This window comes from Stegodyphus dumicola, chromosome 7, assembly GCF_044657685.1.
Source record: "Stegodyphus dumicola isolate Sdum_Otavi_A_Nest chromosome 7, ASM4465768v1".
Lineage (NCBI taxonomy): Eukaryota > Metazoa > Arthropoda > Arachnida > Araneae > Eresidae > Stegodyphus > Stegodyphus dumicola.
This window is the reverse complement of record NC_140774.1, coordinates 17813524-17840082: the sequence shown is the minus strand read 5'-3', so window position 1 is coordinate 17840082 and position 26559 is coordinate 17813524. Positions and strand designations below refer to the sequence as shown.

General features: G+C 33.4%; 1 protein-coding gene across 3 annotated transcripts in view; it reads right to left on the bottom strand.

Moving 5' to 3' along the window:
- LOC118203607 (type 1 phosphatidylinositol 4,5-bisphosphate 4-phosphatase) overlaps positions 1 to 23014 on the bottom strand; it is a 48631-nt gene extending 25617 nt beyond the window's left edge. For 2 of the 3 annotated variants that reach the window (XM_035375891.2, XM_035375892.2), the window contains exons 1-4: positions 22857 to 23014; positions 10697 to 10887; positions 1855 to 1961; positions 1392 to 1494 (exon numbers count right to left, since the gene is read on the bottom strand). In XM_035375891.2, coding sequence (XP_035231782.1) covers positions 1392 to 1494; positions 1855 to 1961; positions 10697 to 10887; positions 22857 to 22932 — 477 coding nt within the window. In that variant the 5' untranslated portion in view covers positions 22933 to 23014. The remainder of the gene's footprint in view (positions 1 to 1391; positions 1495 to 1854; positions 1962 to 10696; positions 10888 to 22856) is intronic. The other variant, XM_085819914.1, reaches the window with a different exon arrangement.
- Positions 23015 to 26559: the final 3545 nt, after the last annotated feature.

Genomic DNA, 26559 nt, shown 5'->3' with positions numbered 1-26559 from the left:
ATCTACTATAAACCCGCTGACACGATCAGCGACACAGCCTTCAGGTTATCAGGCTATCACAGTGGAGACAGCTTCCTGCAAAGCAGCCGACTCTGCTTTCCGGAGTACAGCTCCCGACTCTTGCTTGGTAGTTCTCGGAACTCCACGTACTCTCGAAACTCTCCACGATACAACTCGCGATGCACTTGACGACACACGAGCACAGCTCCTGACTCTTCAGTTCAATCTTTCCCAGAGCTTAACACGCTCTCTCGATGATGCACTAACGGGGATACTCTACGAGACTCTTTCGGTGTACTCGACGACCCACTCGGAACTCGCTGCCCGGCTGTCAACGCGATCGCCTCCGCAGGCATCGACTCGCTAGACGAGACACACTCAATGAGAGACGCACACTTCCTCTCGATGAAGCACACTAACTGACTGCGGACCAGTAAGGTTTATATAGCTTTCGGCTTATGTTCGGGAGCATTCTGGACTAAACCGGTAAGAATTTGTTCCAGAAGGTTCTCCAAATGTCCATGGTATATCACCAATTTTGTCGCCAAATGGGCGATTTTTTGCCAAATGTGGCAACCTTGCCCTCCTTGCTATTTTATGGCAACCCTAAAACTGCCCTGCGAGGAAGCCATCCCACCGCGCCTTTACATTTCACATTTCGTAATAATATAAATGTTCTTAAATGTAATTTGAAAGCAACACTTCAGAACAATATTGTTGTTCACCAATGAATACATTCTCAAAACTTGGTGAAAAAGGCACTAACTGTTTTTATTCTATTTGCTGCAACATACTAATGGGAGTCTGCATTCAGTGTCCTTTTATCAATAAAAAAAAATTCAGAAATCAGTTGAATGCACAAGCAGATATGCAAATTGCTATTAGCAACAAAATGCCACGGTTTGATAAACAGGAACCAGCATTAAAATTTTTTTAAGGGTCTAGGATACACAAAAGGTTGCGCACCCGTGCTTTAGATATACAGAAAACTATGTCTGAGAATTTACTATGACAAAAACCGCAGTACACAGTCCACAGCTATGCTAAAATGCTCAATTTTCCTTAGCAGGGATCATTACCTGCAATCACATTGGTAAAAATGCATGGAGATAGAAAGCCATCTCGGCACAAGATGCTCCGCTTATAAGTGGTTTACCAGATAAATATTTTTTGGAAACATGCAGCATTGCATCATCAACACTTTTTCAAAACATTTCAGTGGAGATGCAAATAATCAGAAAGTACCATTCTTAAAGTGAAATAGTAAAAATTAGATTTAAAATGCTATGCAAATGATGCAAAACAAATTGCACTAATAAGCTTTCATACTCACCTTAGTTATTCATACACTTATACTAAAATAAAGAATACTTCCTTAAAATATTACTTACCAAAAAGAGACTATGGCAATGTACACAGGATACTTGGCACATGCCTGGAACATTTGGAGGAAGAGTGCTAGCAGGTGCAGGTGTGAGATTGATGACCCTTTTGCTTTGGGAAGAGGGGGAAATGAACAACAATTAATGCATTTCTATATTTAAAATGAAATTTAGTAATTAAGCTATATTATTCGTTTCAAATTTCCCATACACTACAGTATTTACACAACTGACAAATTTATTTTTTTTTAGCATTAAAATTTTGAGAAGAGAAAGGTCTATGAATCTCATAGACCAGCCTATAATCTCATATCATAAGACAGCACTAGTGCTCTCCTCAGACCCCCCCCCCCAAAAAAAATGTTATTAATAATATAATTATTGTAACTTCCTATTTTTTAATAAAAAAATGCAATCTCAATTTTTGTTTTCTTTTAATACGGATATTTTCCACGTAATTTAAAAAACTTACCAGTTATTTCGAGGACAAGCAATTCTTTGAGAGCTAGATTTACATATAAGAAGACAATTACAAGGACAACGAACATATTTTTTCCCTGGAGGTGCACTTTTGATAGGCTGAAAGATAATGATAACAAAATAGTAATGTAACAAAAATTTCAGAGAAATAAATGATAATTAATAAAAACTTTCACATTACAAATATTACACAACACAAGCAGTTTAAAAAATTAAAATATTAACAACTTTGTAAAAAAATATTAGCAACTTTATAAACTTTTATGTGCTAAGTGTACTTAGCCCTGGAAAGTAATACACAGTTGTTACAAAATGTTTTATACAAAATCCATAACTTATCATGAAACACAGCAAACTCCTGATAAACAGGAGTAATGCATTCCATGAAGATTAAGCCACAATCACAATTAATCTGACAGCAGTTACAAAAATGCTGGAAACAGGCCTATCCCATATAATAATTTGCAGAGAAACACTATTAACAGTTCACCTGTATTGTAATTTGAAGTTCATTTGGTTATGTAAACTAAATCAGCATTTAAAAAAATCTAAAAGGGCTCAGATTTTAACAGTCACCCAAAAGGTCTCCTTATAAAATTTAATAAGGTTTATCAATAGAAATTACCAACAGAACTTGCCAAAGTTGACAGGAAAACTAAAAATGTATTAAACATGATTTTCTAAAATTATATATTTTTAATTGGATATATATGAATTCAATGCACTTTTATTTAAATCTATTAGATTTTAAAAAAGAGAAATCCGAAAAGGTTCCGATTCCTTTAACAGTCGAAAAGACTCTTTTAAATAGAATATTTTTAAATATAAATAGAATAGAAAAACATTTTATAGGATGCTACATGAATATGCATTTAGACCAATATGGGAATGTATATATCTTCTGCACATTTGAAAAATGATAAAATTTATAGTGTAATTCTATAAAAAAGTATTTAATTTATTTAAAAATAAATTGGATATGTAGCAAATTAAATTCATTTTTATTTAAATCAATCGGATTAAAAAGTAAAAATAATCTTAGCTACATTTCTTGCTTTTAAATAGTTGATAAAAATAATCTTAACTACTTTTACATAGTTGATAAAATAATCTTAAGAACTGCATTTATTGCTTTTAAATGGTTAGGTAATAAAATAAAAGACAGATTCAATTTATTTATTTATTTTTTTTTTTTATTTTGCTGAATGACAACAAAGTTCTACGAAAAGCGAAATGCATTTAAAGCGAATCAACACGACACGAAATCATGTTTCGAGACTATAACCCTTTGGAGTAACGAGTATAACAATTTCAAAACAAAATGAATGATGATTTTGTTTAAATTATTCTTATATTTTAAGAGAAGAAAATGGAAAACAGAAAATTAAAGGATAAAAACAATATACTGTAATACTATCTGCCACTGCAGCTGTGAAAGCCAATAATAACAATAAATATCATAACATCTGCTTTCAATGCTTTATCCCATGTATTTTCCTCTTCTTTCTGTATTTCACATCGAAATTCATTATTTTAATGGTTTTAAGTTTTCCTATTGTTCTGCAATAAAAAAAATTATTTTTTTTTAGACAAGGCCTGGTTTTATCAAGAGTTGATTGCAATTGGCTCACTATGTATTAGTCTCACTATGATTAAATTATATTATTACGCCATAAAATTAATCAACTACAGTCAAAAGTCGTTAATCCGGACCTCAAAGCTACAAACTTTCTGCACATCCGCGTAATGCCTTTACGCATGCGCATATGCATGTACACACGCGCATAATACATTTACGCATACGCGTTTAATGTATAACGGACGGCATAAGCTAAGCTAAAATTATCTAATTATTTATTTCAGTTAATGTTGCATATTGCATTGTTCCTTAATCTTCGAATTGGATCTGGCTTATTATTTTTTGCAGACTGTTAGAGCAATTTTATAAAAGTAAGTTGGAACTTTCGATTATGTCAAATAGAATTTCCGATGCTGGATCTACATGTTTCGATGTCCATCAAACAAAAAGTGGAATTGCTGCAAAAAATGAATAAAGGCTCCTTTGTTTCTCTAACCATTCTGAAATCTGTTTATCAATTCTACGCTACTCTGCGTGGGGAGGTCGCGGCGAGCAATGAACTGGAAGTTGATCTGTCAGCACTATCCTTATCTTCAGGGCAGATGTTTTATTTTATTTGGCTTATAATTCCTTACTAAATGTAGTATTTCATCTCGATGTACTCCGTCTTTGATATGTTTTAAATCAAATTCCTCGTCATTATAAATATCACGAATACAAATCAAATAGTTTTCTGGTTGCAATTTTCTAATTTCGACTATGCGTAATGTACGCTTTACGCATGCACGCGTTGAAAGAATTGTTTAATAAAGTAAACAAATAAATATTAAGCTTTTTTTTTGTAAATTTTGATACCCTTTAGATCATAATTGCTCTTTATTTCATAAATTATGGTTTCATATTTTTAATTTTATAATTTCTGCATGTCATCTTACCAGATTTAAACTGATGATCTATAATTTGGAAAAATCGATAATCCGGAATTCCCGAAGTCCTGACGAGTCCGGATTAAAGACTTTTGACTGTATTAAGTTTCAATGCAAAATAAAAAAAAAAAAAAAAAAAAAAAATTAAAAAAGCTTTAAAGGAAGCAAGAGAATGAAAAGCCAATTATTAACATGGTTAATTATCCATAAGCAGAGCGAGCATGAAACTTGGCGAGAGTTTGTATTTGGCATGATTTTGATTTGGTTGTGGTTTCAGGCTATATGTTTTTTTTTTTGGGAGGGGGGCAAACACAGAGCTTTATTTCAGCGATTGTAATGAGAGAGAGTTTAGCGTAGCCAAAAGATTTTTTTTTTAAATTTAATTTTGAAATGCTATGTTTATTTTTAAAAGTTTTACTGTTGGGTCGATTATTTATTTATTTATTTATTATTATTATTATTATTATTATTATTGATTATTGCATGTTGCAACCGAGAGATGTGGAATGTTTAAACTGTTGAGTGAAAGTGGTTCAGTGTGCTGAATTCAATGATGATAGTAACTTGTATATTTTAGTGACTGTATGCTGCATCCATTGTTAGTGAATTTGAATATACTTACTTGGTTAACAATTCTGAAGCCCGAGGGAAATGCTATACAATTTCTTTCAGAAGTTGTTTTAATTCCTTCAGTTGAAATTGATGTGGAGTGTCTAAAATGTTCTGTGAAGATGGTTGTTAATTAGGATTCAAGTAAAAAACTTGGTTGGCGCTGGGTTTGTAAGAATAAGAGTACCGTTCTGAGATGTAGTGGTGGTTTGATGCAATTGAAGAGACATTTGGTATGTATTATTTTTGCTTTTTTGTAGTAATTTATTTTTGTAATTTTTAGTTTCATGTTTTGTAGTTTATTTCAAATTTATGTTTTAGTTTGTAGTAATTTACGCTTGTGTTGTATTTAGAGTCATTTTCGTTTCACGATGTTAGATTTTACATTGTCATTTCCTTTTGCAATTGGCAATTGCGAAACTTTGGAGCCAACCTACCCTGCTTACGGAAGATTAGCCATTAACACACAAGTTTAAAGCATTTAAACTTTAAAAAGATAAAAGTGCTAATAATTATTTAAATACTACTATACATGCTCAGACAGAAGATGGAATGTTGGGCAAAAGCAGCTGCAGAATGGAAGATACTTATAAAAAAGGGACTTGGGTATCTCATACAGTATATGAATTTGAAAAACAAAATACTCTCTACAAGAAAGATTATCAAATTTTTTGCGATGGGCATATCACATAGGTATCAGCCACAAACTGTACCCCAGAGCCAGGTGTGAATCGTCGCTTAAATTGACTCTTAGGATAGGTGTGACTATTTTAGATAAAACATTTAATTAGTCCTTCTCCACTAGATAGTGGAATTTCTAGAGACTAGAGAATGCTGACCTTCATTCCATTGCAGTAGCTTTTATTTTTGATATTTTATTTCAGAAAAAATGTGGAAGTACAGGGTTGAATAATGTAAATAAATAGATCTGGCTATTAACTGTGTCAACAGATTTAAACACATGGGAATGATCTTAACGCATCTGAACACTTTTGTTTTTATTTTTGGCAATATGGAGATATACAGTGGTGGCCAAAATCATGGACACTTTTGGAAATTTTTATGTTTTTGAACTTTGTTGTAGAAAATGTTACATTTCGCAAAATGCAAACTTGTATATATCATTTTAAAGAGAATTTATTACTGAATTCAATACAAAACACAAAATTCAAGTATTTGCAATACAAAAAAGTTATATGTACTTTAATATAAATAAAAAACACAGTTATGAAGTTGTTTGTAATGTCTAACTTTCCTGGCCAATCACTGTTCTTGTTCTGAGAACCAATCAAATGTTAGTAATTGCCAGTAGAAGCTGACATCATGTTTACTCTTGAAACAATTCATTATTTTGTTTTGTTCTGTAGATGGAGGACCTGTTTCTTATGCACTTCAATTACAAGTAGGAATTTTTGTAAAAAATTTTAATATTTAGTCAAGAAAAAATGGAATCAAATAAAAGAGTAGATTGGACACATAGAAAGAAATATAATATTATTGTGTTATGAGAAAGTGGTCTTTTCTATGCTGAAATTCCAAGACAGGTGGGTGGTTCAGTGACTACATCTGGAGTCCGAAAGTTTTGTTTACGATATCAGGAGACAAATTCAATAAAAAACAAAGAAGGAAAAGGCCGAAAAAGGTGCACCACATCTATTGATGACAGAAGAATAAAAAGACTATGTCTCCAAGATAGAAAAATGTCATCAGCGGCCATCAGAAGTGATCTGAATGATGCTGGTGTTTCTGTCAGTTCAAGAACAATCAGGAGAATATTAACAGATGTTGGACTGAGAGGTAGAATTCCACGAAAAAAGCCTTATCTTAATTTTCAGCAACGAAAAAAAACGCCTACAGTGGGCAAAGGCACACATTAATTGGACAGATGATCAGTGGTCACAAGTTATATGGAGTGATGAAACTAAGATATCGTTATTCGGTAGTGATGGGCGAAAATATGTAAGACGTAGAATAGGAGAAGAGCTACATCCTGACTGCATTCAAGCAACTGTGAAGAACCCAGTTAGTGTTATGATTTGGTCATGCATGTCAGCAGATGGTATTGGTCGCCTTCATGTCATCGATGGGACACTGAATGCTAGAAAATACATTGACACTATTCTAGAACCAAACCTTCCATCAGAGATCTCTTTCCCAACAATGCTTCGTTTATTTTTCAGCAGGATTCTGCTCCTTGCCACATGACCAAAATATCGAAAGAGTGGTTTCGTACAAAGAGCATTAAATTGTTGTCATGGCCAGGAAACAGTCTTGACCTCAATCCTATCGAAAATTTGTGGCACCGTTTGATAACTCTTGTCCGAATGAGGCGCCCATCAAATAAAAGGAAATTAATTGAGGCTATAATTGTTTCCTGGCATCATGTAATAATGAAAGAAGAGCTTAAAACCTCTTGTCAGCTCAATGAAACGTCGATGTGAAGCTGTAATGAAAAATAAAGGGTACCCTACTAAGTACTGATAACTCACTGCAATCATCACTATCTAATGTATATCGATAACTATTATCGTTTAACTTTTTTTGTATAAATTCTCTTTAAAATGATATATACAAGTTTGCATTTTGTGAAACGCAACGTTTTCTATAAGCATACAAAGTTCAAAAACATAAAAATTTCCAAAAGTATCCACAATTTTGGCCACCACTGCATATCATATAGGTTTCATTTCTCTTCAGAGTTTGGCTATATTTGTGTATCATTTAGTGAAATTTTCTTTTTATACTTCAGATGGCAAGGAAAAAATATTGATTAAATTTACTCTTACAACTACCTGAGTGTTCCTCTCACAGGAGTGTTTGTGGGACCCCAAAAAAACCCCTGAAACTTTTAAGGACTTACTACCGACATTTTGGAGTTTCGAGAAGGGGGGGAGAGAAATGAAAAATTACAATTATGAAGTATTGAATGACCTAATTATAAAAGTTCAATGAATTACTTTTTTTTTTTTTTCAAAATTAATAACCATAAATTTTCAAACATATAAACTACTACATTTTATGTAAATATTTTAAATTACCTGAATTAATTCTTTTAAAAAAAATTATCTAATTTCTGCTGCTTTTTTTTTATTTTCTGATGTTTGTGGGCTTGTCTTTCTTTTGTGGTGAACTTGATAATTGCAGGAAGGTTGACTTTTATTTTCTTCATTTACAGTTGAGGGAATTTCCTCGAGAACTGCACATGCAGAGGTAGAAGCAGTTTGCTTTTCTGCTAATGTAGAAGGTTTTTCAGAGACTTTTATAGGTGACTCATCTGAAATACATGTTTTTAAATCTTCTTGATATGTTTTCCAACTTCTGTTCATATTCAGTAAGAGATCTTTGTGAATTGGATCAGTCACTGGATTTTTTTAGCCATATTTTTCACATGAGGTTTCTTTAGAAGCCATTAAATCATATTTAATAGTCTGCACTGCATCTAGGGTCAGTGACAAGTGTATCCATTAAGTTGAATGCACTTTCCACTAATGGGCCATGGAAGCAGCTAAGGCAGGCTTTGACCAATTTAGCCAATGTAGGATACTTATAATCATTTGTGAAATCATATTTTAAATTAAAAACTTTAGACCAATATTTATCAATTGTACACTTGACTTGATTTCCACTTTCATCAGATGTGTAGAGCATTTCTTTGGTGATATCAACATCACTCTGGTATAACCTTATTTCAGCTTCTACTTTTGACTTTTCATTATCACTAAAAATATGGGACATAAAAGATGATAATTTTTCAAAAGCTAATATTGTACTGGTTTTACCTCTTAGCTCTGGATCTAATGCTGTAAAACTAATTAGATATGAATTTTTAAGGGGTAATTTCTGTGCTGTATTAGTATAAGCTTTCAGAGAAATTTGGAATAAAACTGCAATATTGCCAGTATACTTTCTTGAGCATTGCTAGTACTTTCATCCAAATTTAGAGAAAATGGAGTCTCCTTTAAAGTTCCTTAATAGTTTTTGGCGAGCCCATATTTCATCTTATAACATGCGGTAGTCCTGGACATTTCCAACGAGTTTAGTGCCGTCTGATCGCGGCTCAACTGTTTGCAGAGTTCAATTAAATTGGGAGCTACATTGAAAGAAAGAGAATTCTCGGCGATAAACGAAGTTATTAATACCTCTTGCCGTACTTTTCTTGTCACTATATCCAATGGCCGAGCATCAGTCTCCAGTAAGTCATCAGTATTTTTTGAATTGGCATAATTACTTAAAGTCATTGAATGTTTAATGCACTTTGAATATTTTATGTGCGTCACAGTTTTAGAATGATTTGTGAAAGCCTTGAATCCTTCCCCACCATACTTCAGCAGTGAGTTACAAAAAACACAATATGCTTGTCCAGCAACATTTATTTTCTTGCACCATGTGCCGATGGTATCCCCATCACCATCTCTTCGTCCAATCCAATTCCACCTAAATGCATTCCGGACACCTTCTTCTAATTGTATAATATCACTATTTATATCGAGAAATTTCATAGTGAAATTCTCTTGCGTACATAAATAAAAAAATATTTCAATAAACGAAACGAAAAATTTACACGTGCATCAATAAATGAAACGAAAATTTTACAGAGCGGAGGAAAAAAGTTGAGAAGCGATCAATGACAAATAGCTAATATGGCGAAAAATCCCCCTTCTCTACTTATTGGCACCACGCCAGGAGAGAAGACCTTTGAACCCAGAGTCACGTGATCGCACATCTGGTCGAACGAAGTCTCTCCTTTTTTTTTCTGCCACGCCTACTTGCCGAAAAGAATCCAGAAGAGAATGTCCGAGAACCGGGGGAATAAGTCATAACTCGCAATAAGGAAAGAACAAAAAAGAATTTTTTTTCCCTTTTCACGCATTATCACTGCCTTTGGAGAAAGAAAGGAAAAGTTTTCACCACACACACTGACCTTGCATTTTCTGCTTTCAAAGCAAACAAAATTACCCAGATCAAAATAAATAATTCATTATTATTCCTACTTCCTTTTGAACGACGATCCCCGAAATTTCCAGGTATCAAAGTTCAAAATCCGTGGAATTCCGGGGTTTCCCCGGAGCACAAACACCCCTGCTCTCATAACATGCCAAAAATTGAAATAATCGATAGTTGCATATTTTTAATAAAGTTGGGTTTAGTAGTGCAAATTTCCCATTCCAACAAGGCAGAACACATTGTCCCAAGAGAGCGATTCGGTGTCTGAAGTGTCCGTCAAAAAATGGTTAAACATTTAAATGCTATATTTTTAGATAAACTAAATAATATTTTCCTTCTTTAAAGCAAAAGCTGTAAAAGCTTTTGATGACACTTCAAATTTACACACTGCAGATTAGACTATTATATTCTCCATTCCGCTGATATTTTATGTTATTTTTTTTCCAGCTGGCTATTCCAATATTGGATTTCAGAATTTCTACTGTGCCAGGATTAATACAGTTATGTTAAATAGTATAGTCTAGTTTTATTTGATTATGGCAAAGCACATTAAGGCTCTAAGGGGAAGGAAGACTTTGTGAAGGAGTTTCTAAGGGGAACTGGCTCATATTCACGTTACACATCAGTAAAACCACGAAAACATCCACGCAGCCAGCCCACTTAGAATCGAACAACCAGTGCCCAGCGACACTGGTGGGCAAAGAGTACGGTCAAATAACAGACTAATGTAATAATATCAAACAAGACAGTTGTATTACTGATGATCTCTTACTTACCGTAGCTTCATTACAACTGCTACATTTGACAACATGTTGCTCCCTTCTTCCAGTTATGTCAATCATAAAACCACAGACTTTACAACATATCATAGGCACCCCATGAGGAGAAGGACTATATGGAGGTGGCAACTCATCGGGACCAATCGGAGGAACTGTTACATATGTGGTTTGCCGATCACCTTCTGTTCCTGAAAGTGATACAACTCAAATAAGCAAATCGATAACTATTTTAACATCCTATAGCTCGAAAGGAAGAAATAAACACAATGCTGCAATGCGATTTTCAGGTATATTTCAGTAAGTTTTAAGCAAATTTATTGCAGCTATGATATTCTAATTTTTTTTAAATAATAACTATGATAATACTAATAGTTATCAGGACTTGATTCAGAAATGTATATATGTATGCATGCATGTATTTATGGATGGATGCGCTCAGGTACACATGCATGTACACGTATATGTGTGTGTGTGTATAGTACGTATGTGTGTGTACACACATGCATATATACATACATTTCTGAATTTAAATGTTCCATAATGCTTTAACCTTAGAAAAAATAAGGTGCTACATCCCATGCTCACAGCAACCTGTTGATCACTAATGCTCACTATGTACGACTGCTCACAGTTACGAGAGAATAGAAGAAAAAAAAGTGTTTTGTTATAAATGCTTCCTGTATTTTTAATTTTAGTGCCTGTTCTGTGCAATTCAATATGTCACTTTTAATAATGGATGTTTCCTTTCACATCTTAGTTTGGTGAAAAATTGGATAACTCTTTCAAGGTTCGAAGAAATATGTACTGTTCTGTTATCGGGACCGGATTCAGAAATGTACGAATGTAGGCACATGTGCATGTATGTATATGCATATGTGTGTGTATATATACACATACGTTCGTGCTTCCATATATACACGCAAAATATAAAATCTGGCTTTCAAATAATAAATTAATGGCCCTTTAACTTCCATTTCATTCTAAAAATAACAGCTATAAATTTGTCTCCCTGCAGTTCTCATGCACACTTACCAATGAAATCTGAAACAAAAAATCTAGATTTTAAACTGTCATGTGATCTGAAATGGAATTCATATAAAAGGACAAATTGCATCACAACTCCCTCCCTTCCATCTCTTCTCTTGCTTCGTGTCGTTGCTTTGCATTGCCGCTAGCCTCGCTGAGTTTACTTTTCTAAATTTAGTCCATTCTTTTAAGAAATGTGAGTTTTACAAACTTGGGAGGTGCATAGCATACCTACAGTGATAATGTGCATTATCCAAAAAATAATGTGTGTTCTTCGAGTATCATCTTGCTAACTACGCAGACAATGACAATGTCTCCCAAAGCATAATACCGCAATATCAGCTTGTGTATGCCCTACTGTGAAGGGGGATGGAACAACTATTCGCCTGGAAGACTATGAAATCAAGATTCATCCGACCAGACAACTGTCTTTCACTTATTCACGGTCCAATCTCAATGTTTGCTGGTCAAATGTATGGTGTAGTTAATGATGATGCTCAATAAACAGAGGCACACAAGCGGGACATCTGCTGTGCTGTCCCATATCTAACAGCGTCCTCTGAACTGTGCATTTCAAAATACTTGCACTTGGACCTGCATTGTACTAGGCTGTCAGCTGAGCCACTGTCCGGAACCTATATTGTTGTACTAAGTGAGACAGTCTCCTATCTCCTTTTACTTTGGTGACACGTGGACATCCAACACACACACATCTACCAGTCGTGCAGTTACAGAGATACTTATTACGAGTCTTCAGACCTTTACAATCTGACCTCTTTCAAATTCTCTTGGATCAGCAGCCTTTGCAAAAGTAAGTGCAAAAATGATTCCTTAGCTTCTCCAGCAGCAGTTAAATACCATTCCCATTTAATCACATGCCCTCATCATCCAGATGGGTCCACTGAAAAATGTTGGGATGGTCATAAAGTTTCGGCTCATAGGTGTAGAAAGCTCCGTGTTCAGAACTTTCAGCTACCGGTAACAATATTTTTTTAATGTAACATAAGAGCAAGTTCAAGTGCAATATGATTTACAGATGTTTCTATTTGCAGAAAATATTAATTGCCTTTTAAAGGAAAGTATAATCATGAATTTTCTACAACAGGCATGCCAATCCCAGTACCTCACGTTGGCCAAATAATTATCAGCAGGGCTGATACTAGGCTTTTTTGCCACTCAGTTTCTTTTTCAGTTTCAAAAGTTTTGCTGCCTCTAAGTTCTGATAGCAGTGCAATTGCACTAGTTGCATCGGCCTTGATCAGCATTGTATGACAGTATGCCCACAAGAAACAAAAAGCCATTTTTATACTTAATGATGTGAGTAAATATATACGATCTTCACCTAATATTGAAGTTCTTAAAGAAAAATAAAGGCATGTAAGGAAATCCTGGAAGTAGATGGATACCTATTGTTGATTTCCCCAATACCTGACATCTTTTTACTGGGTACTTGCGGAAAATCCCGTCGACCACAAAAGATGGCGCAAATTGCGCCAAATAAAAAAAAAAAAAAAAAAAAAAAAAAAAAAAACTAAATACAAAAAAAAAAAAAAGTTATTTCTTATTTATTATACAGTACAAAGTCCATATTCCCGACTCGTCGGGACTTCGGTGATTCCAGATCAGGGGTTTTTCCGGATTATAGATCATCAATTTAAATCTGGTAAGATGGCATGCAGAAATTATACAACTAAAAATATGAAATCGTAATTTATGAAATAAAGAACCATTATGATCTAAAGGGTATCAAAATTTACAAAAAAAAAAAAAGCTTAATATTTATTTGTTTACTTTATTAAGCATTTCTTTCAATGTAAGTCGTTTAAGATGCTTCCACAAAAATACAAAAAGTTTCTTTTTCTCGTGTCATATATAGTGGACTTTCCAATGCCATACTTCTCGCATAACATTGAGACAGACAGGCCTTTATCAATTTTTTACAGGAATTCCACTTTTTGTTTAATGAACATCGAAACATGCTTTCGCTTTGTAGATCCTTTGGCAGCTCCAGAATTGAAAACTCTTTTTGACATAATCGAAAGTTTAAGCTTAACTTTTATAAAATTGTTCTAACAGTCTGCAAAAAATAATAAGCCAGACCCAATTAGAAGATTAAGGAACAGCGCAATCTGCAACATTAACTGAAATGCCTTATGTAGTTTTAGCCTAGCTTATACTGTCCATTATGCATTAAACGCGCATGTGTAAACTCATTATATGTTTACGCATACGCATAAAGTTTGTAGCTTTGAGGTCTGGATTATAGATCATTCCGGATTATGGACGTCCGGATTACAGACTTTTGGAAATGGAAATTTTTAATGAAAAATTAAATATAAATAAATGATACTGTATTATCATTTATTTATATTTAATTTTTCATTAAAAATTTCCATTATTTTTTATTAAGGAGATATATTATAAAAGCAATTATTTTTACTAGGTTTTAATTTTTGTGAGAAAATATAAATATAAGTCTGCTTAAGCAACCGAAGATTCAGGAGTAACTTCGGTTGCTTCAGGAGTAAATTGATGCTTTCCCGAAACTGCACCCCGAGATCCACTTTCACATTTCTTTAGAATTCATGGTTAATCTTCAGATTATGGTAAATTGGCGATTTTGGGGCGAAAATTTGGCGACCAACCCTGCTACAGCAACCTGCTAGTTTTTTTTTTTTTTTTTTTTTTTTGGACGCCATTTTGTTTTAACGAAGTAAAGGCTTTTTTTTTTTTACTCAAAATTTTTTTCCAACAATCTGCTAGCCAAATTACGCTTATGCTAGAACTTTTATGGAACAAAAGTGCTTAATCATGACAAAGATTATGTGCGAAATTGAGAGAAAGTGCAGAATCGCCCACTGCTTGCCGCGTTTTTAATTGCACATACACAGTATCCATGTACACGTCGACCTATTTTCACTTAAAAAAAATCCCAGAATTGCACAAAAATGGCATTGCGCACACTCTTGACTTTATCCATGTACACTGCTAAAGTCCTAGCTAGTAACCTTTATCGCCTTACCAAAATGTCGCCAAACTACCTGTTACCATATTCCAAAGATTAGCCGAATTCACTACCATCACTGTTAAATGTATCATGTATGGCATTTGGATATATATCTAAAAAATTTTAGGATATAAATAAGATAGGGGAAAAAAAAAGAAGCAAGAGCTGAAAAACATACCTGATAATTACCATATTTGACGGCATATAAGACATACTTTTTTTCCCCCCTAAATTTGGTCTAAAAAAAGTTACCTGCGGCTTATACGTGAAGGACACAGGTTAACTTTCAATACTGAATGCTATTTTTAGCCCAGATAAAGATCTAGATACACATAACTTTTTCTACATCTACATGTGTGTGGCCTTCTAAATAAGGTTGCGTCTTCTATGCCGTCAAATACGGTAAATATTTCGCATCAAGGAACGTGAATCATGTGTCCGAAAGAGAGAGAGAAACAAATCTTTGATAGTTCGTTAATCACAGCTAGAAACTTAATTGCACATTTTAACTCTGGTTCTGCTAAAATTATCCATAAAGCTTCTTCAGTTGGTGAAATGGATTTCCTTGATGCTTTTCATATTTACAAAAATTTATTTTCTTTAATTTAATGACATTAATTCCAATTAAATGTTCCTTAACCCTTTCAATTTTAATAGCTTTGTTTTTTTACATTTTATTTTCATTTTCCTCAACAGATGGCTCTATATTTATTTTCACTTTGCTCTGTTCATTGGCTTTGATGTTACATATTTGTTCTAAAATTAGCTGCAAAATTTTTTTTTGCTCTCGGAGAAACTCATTCTGCTAAATCAACAGAATTTTATTCAAAATCTGCATGAAACTTAGGTTGATGTTTTGCCCAATTTTAAATTTTACACTGGTGTGTTTCTTTTCCAATTTGATTTATTTATTATCTTGTTTTCCTACGTATTCCCGACTTCTTAATTAAGATCTGTTTATATAAGAATAAAATTAAGCCTACAATATTGAAAGGTACCGTCACCCATCAACACTTGACCAATAATTTACTACTGCCTTTAGACAATGGAGTATATATTAACATTACAGATCAACGAAACACTTAATACCATTATTATTTTTGGTGTATACAGTTCCGCCATTTCATTCAAATTCACATCATCTATGGCCTGTTTTTGCCTTCATAATTAATCTTCCCCTATAAACGGCATCCTACAGCACAAATGGGTGAACGAAAAGCAACGAAATTTTGTATATGGTCTATACACGAGATGTGCTCGCGGAATTTCGGGAAAAAAAATTAGTTCCAAAATGCCCAGCAGAGGATACCTTTTCAGGGAAAACATGAAACTTAACACAATAAACGACCAAAACAGAATACAGAAACCATATTAAGAATCCAGAACAAGCAATATCAGTAATAAAATGCAAAACCAGGAAAAGCTGTCAGTAGTAGCAGAAAAATGTTGAGATTTGCATGCTTGGGAAGAGAGGAAGCTCTATGCAAAGCAGGTTAGGGTATAAAACGTTTGCAGACGTTGTCATGTTTAAGTCAATGTTTCCAGCTATACTAATGATGGTCTCTTTAGTTGAATGTGCGTTATTGGTGAAGCAGTTTTACGAAAACAAGAGGAATGCTTCTGCAGCAGTTCATGAATTTCGTCATAGAAAGAACCTACGGCGTCAACCAATATCTACTAAAAGTATCCAGGCCATGCTTAAGAGATTTGAAAAGATGGGGACATTTGGAGTTCAGCTTCGAAGAGGCCATAAATGTGTCACACCGGTCTTGCTGATGCCATCAAGACAGCTGCTCCCTGCGTATGACAGATCATGTATAGGAAGTAGTGACATGATCTGTCATAGTGGATATTTGCTTTGTGTAATGCTTCATAGGAGCTGCTTCATAGGAACAAGCCACAAAGTCTCTCATTCACAGTCAATTTTCTCAACAGCATGACTGTTGATCTATCATGGGCTTGGAACATTATGTGGAGTGAGGAGGCTCATTTCTACCTCAATGGGACAGTTAACACACAGAATTGCCACATCTGGGCTAAGGAAAATCCACGGATCCACACTGAAATTCCCCTACAGTCTCCAAAGGTCACTGCTTGGTGTGGATTCCCAGCGACATTCATCCTTGGGCCATTCTTCTTTGAGGAAATCTGTGAACGTGGACCTGTCACATGTTCCATTACAGGCCATAAGTACCATGACATGCTGCAGACATTTGTTGTGCCGCAACTACAGTAAAAGCGGGTCATTACATCGACCATTTTCATGCAGGATGGTGCGCTCCCACATATCAATGGGTCCGTAAAGGTGCTACTGCGCCAACGCTTCGCAGAGGAACATGTTATTAGTCACTCTTTTCCTAATCCACGACCACCACGTTCGCCAGATCTAACTTTCTATATTTTCTGGTTATGGGGTTATTTAAAAAGTCTGATGAATCGTGAAGATGTTGCGGCATTGAATGATTGAAAAAACACCATAATGCTTCATGTACAAAGCCTTACTACTGATCAGTTATGATCTGCTGTTGAACACACTGTCCATCCTTGAAATTTTGCAGGTGAATGAGGGTGGTCACGTGGAGCACCTTTCCCTACATCGTCCTGGACACAATTAAGAACTGCTCCTCTTGTGCAATTTCGTCCTATTCTGTTCTTGTGGTTACAGTTGACTTTAGGGTACCCTTTGTATTATAGCGAATTTGTTGTTTCATTTATCGCCAAGTTGTTGTTTTGTTTATTGCCAAGTTGTTGTTTCGTTTATGGGTAACCTGAGTAGTTGAATGCTATGAAAAGCCTATTATGATGTAATGTTTTCATTATTCCAAGAAATTTTGAATCATGGAATGAAATAACAAGATTAAGGGCTTTTGTGGTGTGTGTGTTTAGGACATTGCTTGTTTCATTGTTTAGACGGTAGAATGGTTGAATGTAGTAAGATTAATTTGAAGTTTCTGTACGATTTGGAACAAAAGGGGAAAAGTGCATTAATTGACTGGTGTGTAAATGAAGGTTTACTTAGTAGCCATTTTCGGGACAGTCTAGAATACGCAGGATGTTTTTGACTCTTATTTTTGTGAATTTATGTGGCGATGCCGATATACGGATTCTAGTTCACATAATTTTAGGAAGTTTTGGATGCTGTTAAGGAATGTGTGCCACAGAGGTAAGTGGATATTTGCTTTGTGTAATGCTTAGATGCATAATCCTTTTATGTTATTTTATTGTTTGGTTTAAAGTGTAGTTTATTGAGATTATGTATTTTTTGTTTGCCTCTACTGTAGAATTGGGTGCTCCTTTGACTTTTTAAGTGCAAATATATCGATGTGTACATGGACAATCTCAAGGGAATGCGCAAAGCCTAGTTTGTGCAATTCTCAGATTTTTTTTAAAGTGAAAATAGGTCGATGTGTACATGGGTACAGAGTTTGCGCAATTCTTTGTCTTGTTATTTTGGCTTGTGCTAGTACACAAAGCCAAAATAACAGGACTTCCATAAATTTGGTATTCACGTATCGCCAAGTTTCGCCAAGGGGTACTTTAAAATATATTTTTAACATTCCTTTTTCTGCAAACTGAACTGTTTTTGTTTCTCCCTTACCTTTACTTAATGTGGTTCAATGACAAGGTGATCAGAAACTAGTCAATAAATGTTCATATTGTTTCTGTATTCCGTTTTAGTCATTTATTGTATTAAATTTCCTATTATTCCCCAAAAGGCACCCTCTGGTGGACATTTTAGAACTAAAATTTTCTTTCTGAAATTCCATGAGCACATTTCATGTATAGCCCATATGCAAAACTTCGTTGCATTACGTTCACCCGTTTGCACTTTATGATGTTTATACGGGAAATTTAATTATAACCACCCAGTATTTTCACTTAAAAAGTCAAGGGAGTACCCAATTTTAGGTAAAAGTATATTTAAGGAACATTCAACTACTCAGGTTACCATAAAGGAAACAACAACTTGGAGATAAACGAAACAACTTCGTGATAATACAAGGGGTACCCTTCAGTCCACTCTAACTCCAAAATTTAAATGAATAATTTTAAAACCGAAGTAAAGTATCCAAATAAGGTTAAAAGAGATTACAGCTAATTTCACACACAATTGAAAGAAATATAATGGTTCTTTTATGTCTGAAAATACTTGCGATCTTTTGGTTATTTTGCGGGATACAAACGGTATTCTTTGCGGTATTTCTTCGGTTTCTGTGCACTTTATCCATTCTGAATTTTTTCTCTTTTCTCCTGAATAACTATCGCTTTTATTTTCACTATTCTAATACATGAAAATTTCGCCTTCTTACACTTTTCACTTCATCGATATCTTCATCACTGCTTACCTTTTCTCTATCGCCAAGTATTCTACGCATATACATAATTTCAATCTTCATTCAATGAAAAATCGAATTTATGTTCAATTAAAATGATTTCTTCATCATATTCCATGCTTATTGGGCCCTGTAACTTTGAAAATATTCCTGTTGCCAGGACTGTCGAGTTCGAATTAACGTCAAAGACGCATGTATAACAATAAACCTATTTAAGAATAAAGATTGGCAGTTATTTCATATGCACTTACTGTTGAATACAGTCATGAAGTGATATTGCCCCAACCAATCCTAAATAAATATCATTACCACTCGAAATATTGCATTGAATCGAATGGTGATTGAGAATCACCTCTCGAGTTATCACATCAAATCAAGTGGTGACAAAGAGTCACCTCTCGAGTGAAAAGGGTTAAAGTAAACCAAAAAAGCAACCTTAGGATTTAAGGATGATAAGAAGGGCTTCGGGAGAAGAAGAGGACTTCAGAAGAGGAAAAATTTTCCAGAATTGTTTTCTCCTAAAAAAAGAACGAAAGGGGGGAAAAATCACAGAAAACATCTACACCAAACCTAGGTTGCTTTTTCGCTTCATTCAAATTTTTTACATTTGCATGCTCTCTTGCAGGGATCCTTCCTGAGTATAAAGGTTAGGAGTATAGCATTGGGCAAATAATTTTCAGAAATGATATGAACAGTTCATGAAAAAATTTTTGCATTTTAATAAATAAAATTGTATTTAAGTACTTATTTATATGTCTGCAGTATTTATATTAAATTAGCAAAATTAAACTGCTGTTTTGAAGGATATTTTGGCTGATCTTTGAAATATGGTAACTGGTAGTTTGGCGGCATTTTGGAGGCAAAAAGGTTACTACCGAGAACTTTGGTAATAATGTAAGAAGTACTCAGTTCTGATTACGCATTATTTTATGTGAGGGAAATGAGAGATCATGAGATATGTCATGTGACATTAATGGACAAATTACAGTTCTTTAATCGGAAAAGGGAGGAAATCTAGAAAAAATCTGGAAATTTTGTATTTAGCTTTATTCTGTGTTGTGGAAAACAGTGTTGGTTAATTTTTGGATCCCATGGCCCTAACTAAAGTGAATTCGAAATGGGTATTTTGTGGGATTGAAAGGGGTAGTAATAAGTGTTTTTTTAAGGTTGTGCAAGATAGAAGTAAAGATGTTTTATTAAGTTATTTATTTTACCTGGTACCTTGCTGTGAACTATAACTATGATTTTAAAGATCCTGAAACAGGCACACATACGCTTGCTCTTTATTTAGCGGAAGAAATAAGAAAAGTTTATCGGCCACGTAATCAAAATTCTGAAGAAGATTAGGTAAGTTAGTATTTTTAATTATTTGAGGATATTATTTTTATGCATTGTTTTAAATGTAAGGAGTAAATAAAGTAATATGGTATTATTGGGAAAATTGTTATTAGCAATGATTTAGTTTAAAGTAATTAGGATTGTAAACTAATTTTTATTAATTTAATGTATCTGCTTATTATATTTTAAGTAGTGTTTTTGAATTTAATTATATTTTAATTAAATGATAGTTATTTTATGTTTGTAGGAATTTGGTATACGTTTCATTTGAAGTAAACGTGCATGGAAATAATTTAAATATTTGACACTAAGTATTTGTAACCATTTGTAATGTTTGCGGTATGAATTCGTTGATGACGTTTATAATATTATAGATAATTTAGAGGTAAAATTTTTGAATATTTTATTTATTTTATACGTGGAAATGTTCATCCTTGGAAAGGGTATATACTTTTTCGTGATCAGGTAATTTCATATATGTGCTTTTTACCGAGTTTAAAGATTCACAGAATTTTTTTGCATTTTCGTGCAAGTTTTTGTAATTTATGAGAAAATAGCAGTGTAGATGGATAAAGTTAAGAGTGTGTGCAATGCCATTTTTGTGCAATTCTGGGATTTTTTTTAAGTAAAAATAAGTCAACGTGTAAATGGTTTATGTGTATGTGCTATTCTGAAAAACGCGCAAGGAGTTTGCGATTGTGCACTTTTTCCCAATTTTGCAGTTAATATTTGTCATGATTAAGCAGTTTTGTTACATAAAATTTCTAGCATAAGTGTAATTCGGCTAGTAGATTGTTGGAAAAAGTGTTCAGTAAATAAAAAGAAAAGAAACATGTCTTTACTTCATGAAGACAAAATGGCGGCAAAAAAAAATAGAGGGTTGCTGTAGCAGAGTTGGTCGCCAAATTTTCGCCAAAAAATCGCCAAGTTACCATAATCCAAAGATCAACTGATATTTTTTCTCATCACTTAATGTTATCAAGATAGCTGTAGACAAACATGATTGGTCACATTACGTGATGCCTAATGTGCATTTTTACCATTCGAATCCCCTTTCATGTAGTTTCATTGCATAAAAAAATAGAAAATGTAGAGTTCTGGCAAAATACTGCATATCTGAAAATGATGGACTGCTTATAATTTATTTCCAGGCAAATCTTGTAAGCAGATGATAAAAATACAGTAAAAATCAAAATAAAATGAAAAAATGTTGTCCTGAGAATGTTTTGTGAGAAAACAATGATATACACTAAAATTCAAACAATAATGATATACATTAGTTCTAAACCAGGGGCTCCCAAACCTATGCCCGTGGACACCACAGTGCTCGACGATTACAATAAAAATGTTTTAGTTATTAATAAAATTATATGTGAAAGTTTTATCATTTTAAATGAAATAGAAATTGCATCCAACACAGATACCAGCACAAGGTGAAATGCAAAAAATCTCTTCTTTATGTGCATGTAAATTCACCTTGAAAAAGTAAATGGTGCCTGCCATCCAACAGACATTCCAGAATTTGCTCTTATGGGACAAAGAAGTTGGGAACCCCTGTTCTAAATGGTTTAAAGTCAATATTCAGATACAAAAAAGCTACCCTCAGTCCCTGTTTGAGACTTTAACATAAGCCAAATGGCATAGTAGCAAGCCACCAATGATCATCATACTGATTAGCTGCACTAACATGAATAAATCGATACCTTCAATAATTATTGAACATATTCATAGAGTAAATAATTATCAACAATAAATGAGATTAATAATAACAGGGGGAAAAGGAACGCTATACTTGAAAAGCAATTTTTAAATTATTTTTTTAACATTTTAATGCTAATTTGAAATAAAGCATTCGGTTTTTACTAATATTGAAAGAATAAGCAATTATACTGCTAACAGATTTTATAAAATATAAAAGCGGGCAAATTTACACAATACCAAGACAACAAGGGAATTCCAAAATACAATTAGCGCTTTCTATTCAAACCACTCACCCCCCCCCCACCAAATAAACAGAAAAATTCGATTAAGGAAAAGCTATCAATAAGATTCCTATCTCAACGAATAAACAAATTAAACACGTCACTTACCACTGAAGACCAGCAAATCCGTTTAAAATAAAATATTACTTGTGGTATGCAATAGAAGCATAAGCTCTCCAGTGTTATACAATAGATAATTAAAAAAAAAGTATCGCTATATTTATTTCAAAGATAGCTAAAATTTATGCATCACCTACACCATATTAATTTATGAGAAGAAACAATTCTCTTTACTTTTTGGTCTCAATGGCAGGCGTTTAAGAAAGACCTCTATATGCCTAAATTTTCAGAAATAATTTGAAATTTATTTAAAAGCTACTGCTAACTGAAATGCGATGTTAAATGATATACTGAGGAAAATGGATCTTCATAAATTTCTAATTTTGAAAACAATAAATGTAATACTGTACCTCCCGAAGAGTGCCCATACTGTTGGGTATAGGACTCATTTTGATTACTCAGCAATGGTGATTTTTCGTTATCCATGTCTTAATAAGTTTAATTAATTAACAAACAACACATTCATCGCGAGCATCAGCTGACTTCTGTGACGCACAGGCTATTGCCAAAAATAAAGCGCGCTATAAGCAATTAACATAAGGCTTGGTAAATAAGTTTCAAATAATGTGAAGTGTTCTTTTTATGAACTAATAAAAAATAAAAAATTCACTTTTGTTAGAAATATTTTTCTAATTAAAAATTTCTCATTAAAAAGCTTTTTAACAAATTTGGAAATAATAAATTGCAGGGAAGGTTCAAATAAAAACACAAATAGCCCCTACTCCACTGTTAATCAACATCTGGTTTATTTATGCCTTGGTTTAATCCTAGTATCCGGTGCACACGGGATTTGGCTACTTTTGGCGACTTTATAATGAGCAGTAAAAACTGGACATATACGATGAGTAGTAAACGGGTCATTCAAAGAATATATATCGTCCTATACATAGATCTACTCATCGTATATATACTATATGGTTATAGTATAGTGATAGACGTTCTTTGGATCATTTTTGGTGTTGGCGATAATTTTCAAAATCGCGCCAACGCTGCACCGTATACTAGGATTTTACCTATGCCTTTTTACCCCTCACACATTCTGCATGATGGCTGTAATTATGTCAACAGGAAGTCGTGGTCAAAGACAACACTTTTACTCGCTAATAAGATTCCCATGCAACTCTGTTTCCTACTCACTCACTTGCGTTTAAAATGTCCCTCAAACCCTCATTCTGTTTCACCCTGTTTCTAGCATTATTCTTTTCATTCTGTTTCTAGCATTATTCTGTATTCTCCTCACCGATACTTCAAACATCTTTAATTTTTGTGCTGGTAAAAGAACCCCCCTTGCGCTCTCTTGAAATGCCATCCATTTTTGGATAAGTTTCGGAGAACAGCCTTAACGCCAAAATGGGGAGAAACGCTTATTATGGTAGACCACTTTATGGTTGTTATCATGGACCTTATAAGAAGTAGACTAACCCAGTGGGCGGGGCGCGCGTCACCGACATGTCGGCAAGAAAGGGTAGGGACGATCTGGTTTACTTTAACACTAAAACCTATGGCGTTTGTATCACATAACTTTTTTTAATTATTAAATGTGATACTTTGTATAGTAAAGAGAATATGAATGTTCAAACTTTTCATAGTATAGAGCGCTGTTGCGTTAAAAGAATTCTTTTGTGTTTTTACATTATGTAACTGTGGTTCCCCGTTGCGACGTGTCTGTCTTACTGTGATATATTTCGGTGTTTTCATTAAATATAAATGAAAGATATTGTCTTGTATTTTTGTATACCAAATCAAGATCAAAATTACCACTGATGCAAACTCATCGAAACAAAAATAGCATTTGAACAAGAATCGTCATGTGATATTACTCGCCTTTCGAACTTAGCATTCCTATCGTTAATCTCTTCGTAACAATGAAAGCCACAGTTTCTTCCAAATAGGATTTAATATATCTCATAGCACTTTTTACTGCATATCGCTCATTTGTTTTCAACCGTAATTCTTGTACAACCATCTTTACTTTGGTAAAACTGTAAAAACTCTAAGCGCAAAATTTATGAACTTAATTTTGCGTAAAAATAAAGTAAAATTAAATAAGATTGATAGTACGCGATGCTTTGAAATAAATAAGGTAAAATTAAACAAGATCTGATAATTTTTTTTTTAATTTAATGAACATTTTTCAGGCAGTGATTTTCCAAACTATAATAAGATTACAAAACGATCATATTTATTTGATTATATGATCATTAAATTATTAATATTAAAGTAGATTAGTTATTTAATAATTCATAAAATTTCGGAGCATAAAATTTTCTGAGCGTAATGAAGGAAAGTAAAAGATAAAATAAAATCTAGAAGCACTCTTTTTTAAAGTTTTGTGTGTTACCTATATTTATTGAATATCATGTTCTTCGACCGTAAACCACATACATTTGAAAACAGCATATCTTTAGAATTTCCGCACTGGAGATAAAACTGCTATTTTCCGTACAGTGCTAGCTCTGAATTCGTTGAGTTTGTTAATCAAAAATTCGTTAAAGTTTTACAAAATATGAAATAGATTAAAACAAATTCGAAATTCGGCCGTCCAGATGCCCATGTTCGAGTGGAGGATTACATTATTCAAAATTTGATGGCTCTAGATACTGTCATTTTTGTCACAGTGCGAGAAACATACATGTATTCATGCAGATTCTTCATTATTTAATTTCTTTGCATACAATACAGGGCGATAATATTTGGTAACAACAATTTGCGAGGAGACACGGATATTTATAGTAAAACAGCGCAAAATGCCGCTTCGAAATTAACAGCCTTTCTAGGCTACCCCTTTGGGCTAATAAATTAAATTAACATTAAATAAAAAAATCTTATGCAGAACTAAAAATAAATTTAAAAAATATAATCACTATAAAATACAAGCAAAATTAATTATTACGGTTAAATACAATTTTAATATTAGAATTAAATGAAAAAAAATTTTTAAGGAGTCAAAAGTGTTTATCACTATGATGTATTATGAAATATATTTGAAATAAAATTCCTTTATAGAAATTGTGCTATAATACTCATTTTTAATTTTAAAAATGCAGCAAAATTTAGAATTTTAAACAAAACTTTCAAAAATTCGTTTTTAAATATTTTAGTATTTTTTACTTATTTACACCAATAAAAAGCATAAAAATTGCAAGAGAAAACTGCTTGTTTGAAATTTTCTATTAGTTCAGATTTAAAATATTATTTTCTAAAAGAAGTAGTTACAAATTTCCTTACAGCATAGGAAAAGCTAAAAAAATATCCAGTCCTGAAAGCATGCAATAGCTTTATAATTATTTGGAATGTTAATTATGCTTGATAAATATGCCAAATTTTTAAAAATCAATCTCAATTTCAAAAATAAAAATATGGAGAAATTCTAATTTGTGAAATGAGGCGCTACAACCAGCTTTTTCTTGACAATTATACACGCTGCAATAGGCAACCACTGTTAAATTTCTGCAAGTCGTCCCTACTCCTCCGGATGTGATCAAGGTGACAGCCGGGAACGGTTCAGACGAGGGAGAAAACCCGGTTGGGTTAGTCTATTTCTTATAAGGTCCATGGTTGTTATCGGATGACGTACTTCTTCTAGGAGGACAGCGTGTTACTTTTTCCCTGCTAAGGGATTATCCGTAGCAGCAGATCCGGATACATATTCGGAGAATATTATTATGTTTGCTGTTTGCTTATCAAGCAAAAAGTATTAAATTAGATATAGCACATAATTGAATAAAATATAAAATATTGATAATGTATGTAAATATTTATAATTTTGCTTTGTTTTGCTTCCCTGTACTCATCGATGTTCAAACATGGTTTATTCTATAGCTTTTTAGTACTTATTTTATGTGCATTGATTGCAAGTAATCTATAAACATTTTCCTGTACTTTCTTTCTTGCAATGTGTGCTTTCATATCGTAGTGCAATAAAATAAGACAATGTGTGCTTTCATATCATATTCATAGTTATGTACAGTAATCTGAATTCAGAGGAACTAAATTTGCCTATAGAGTAGCAGTTTTACTTCACAGTTGCTAGAAATATCGGCTAATCTTTGG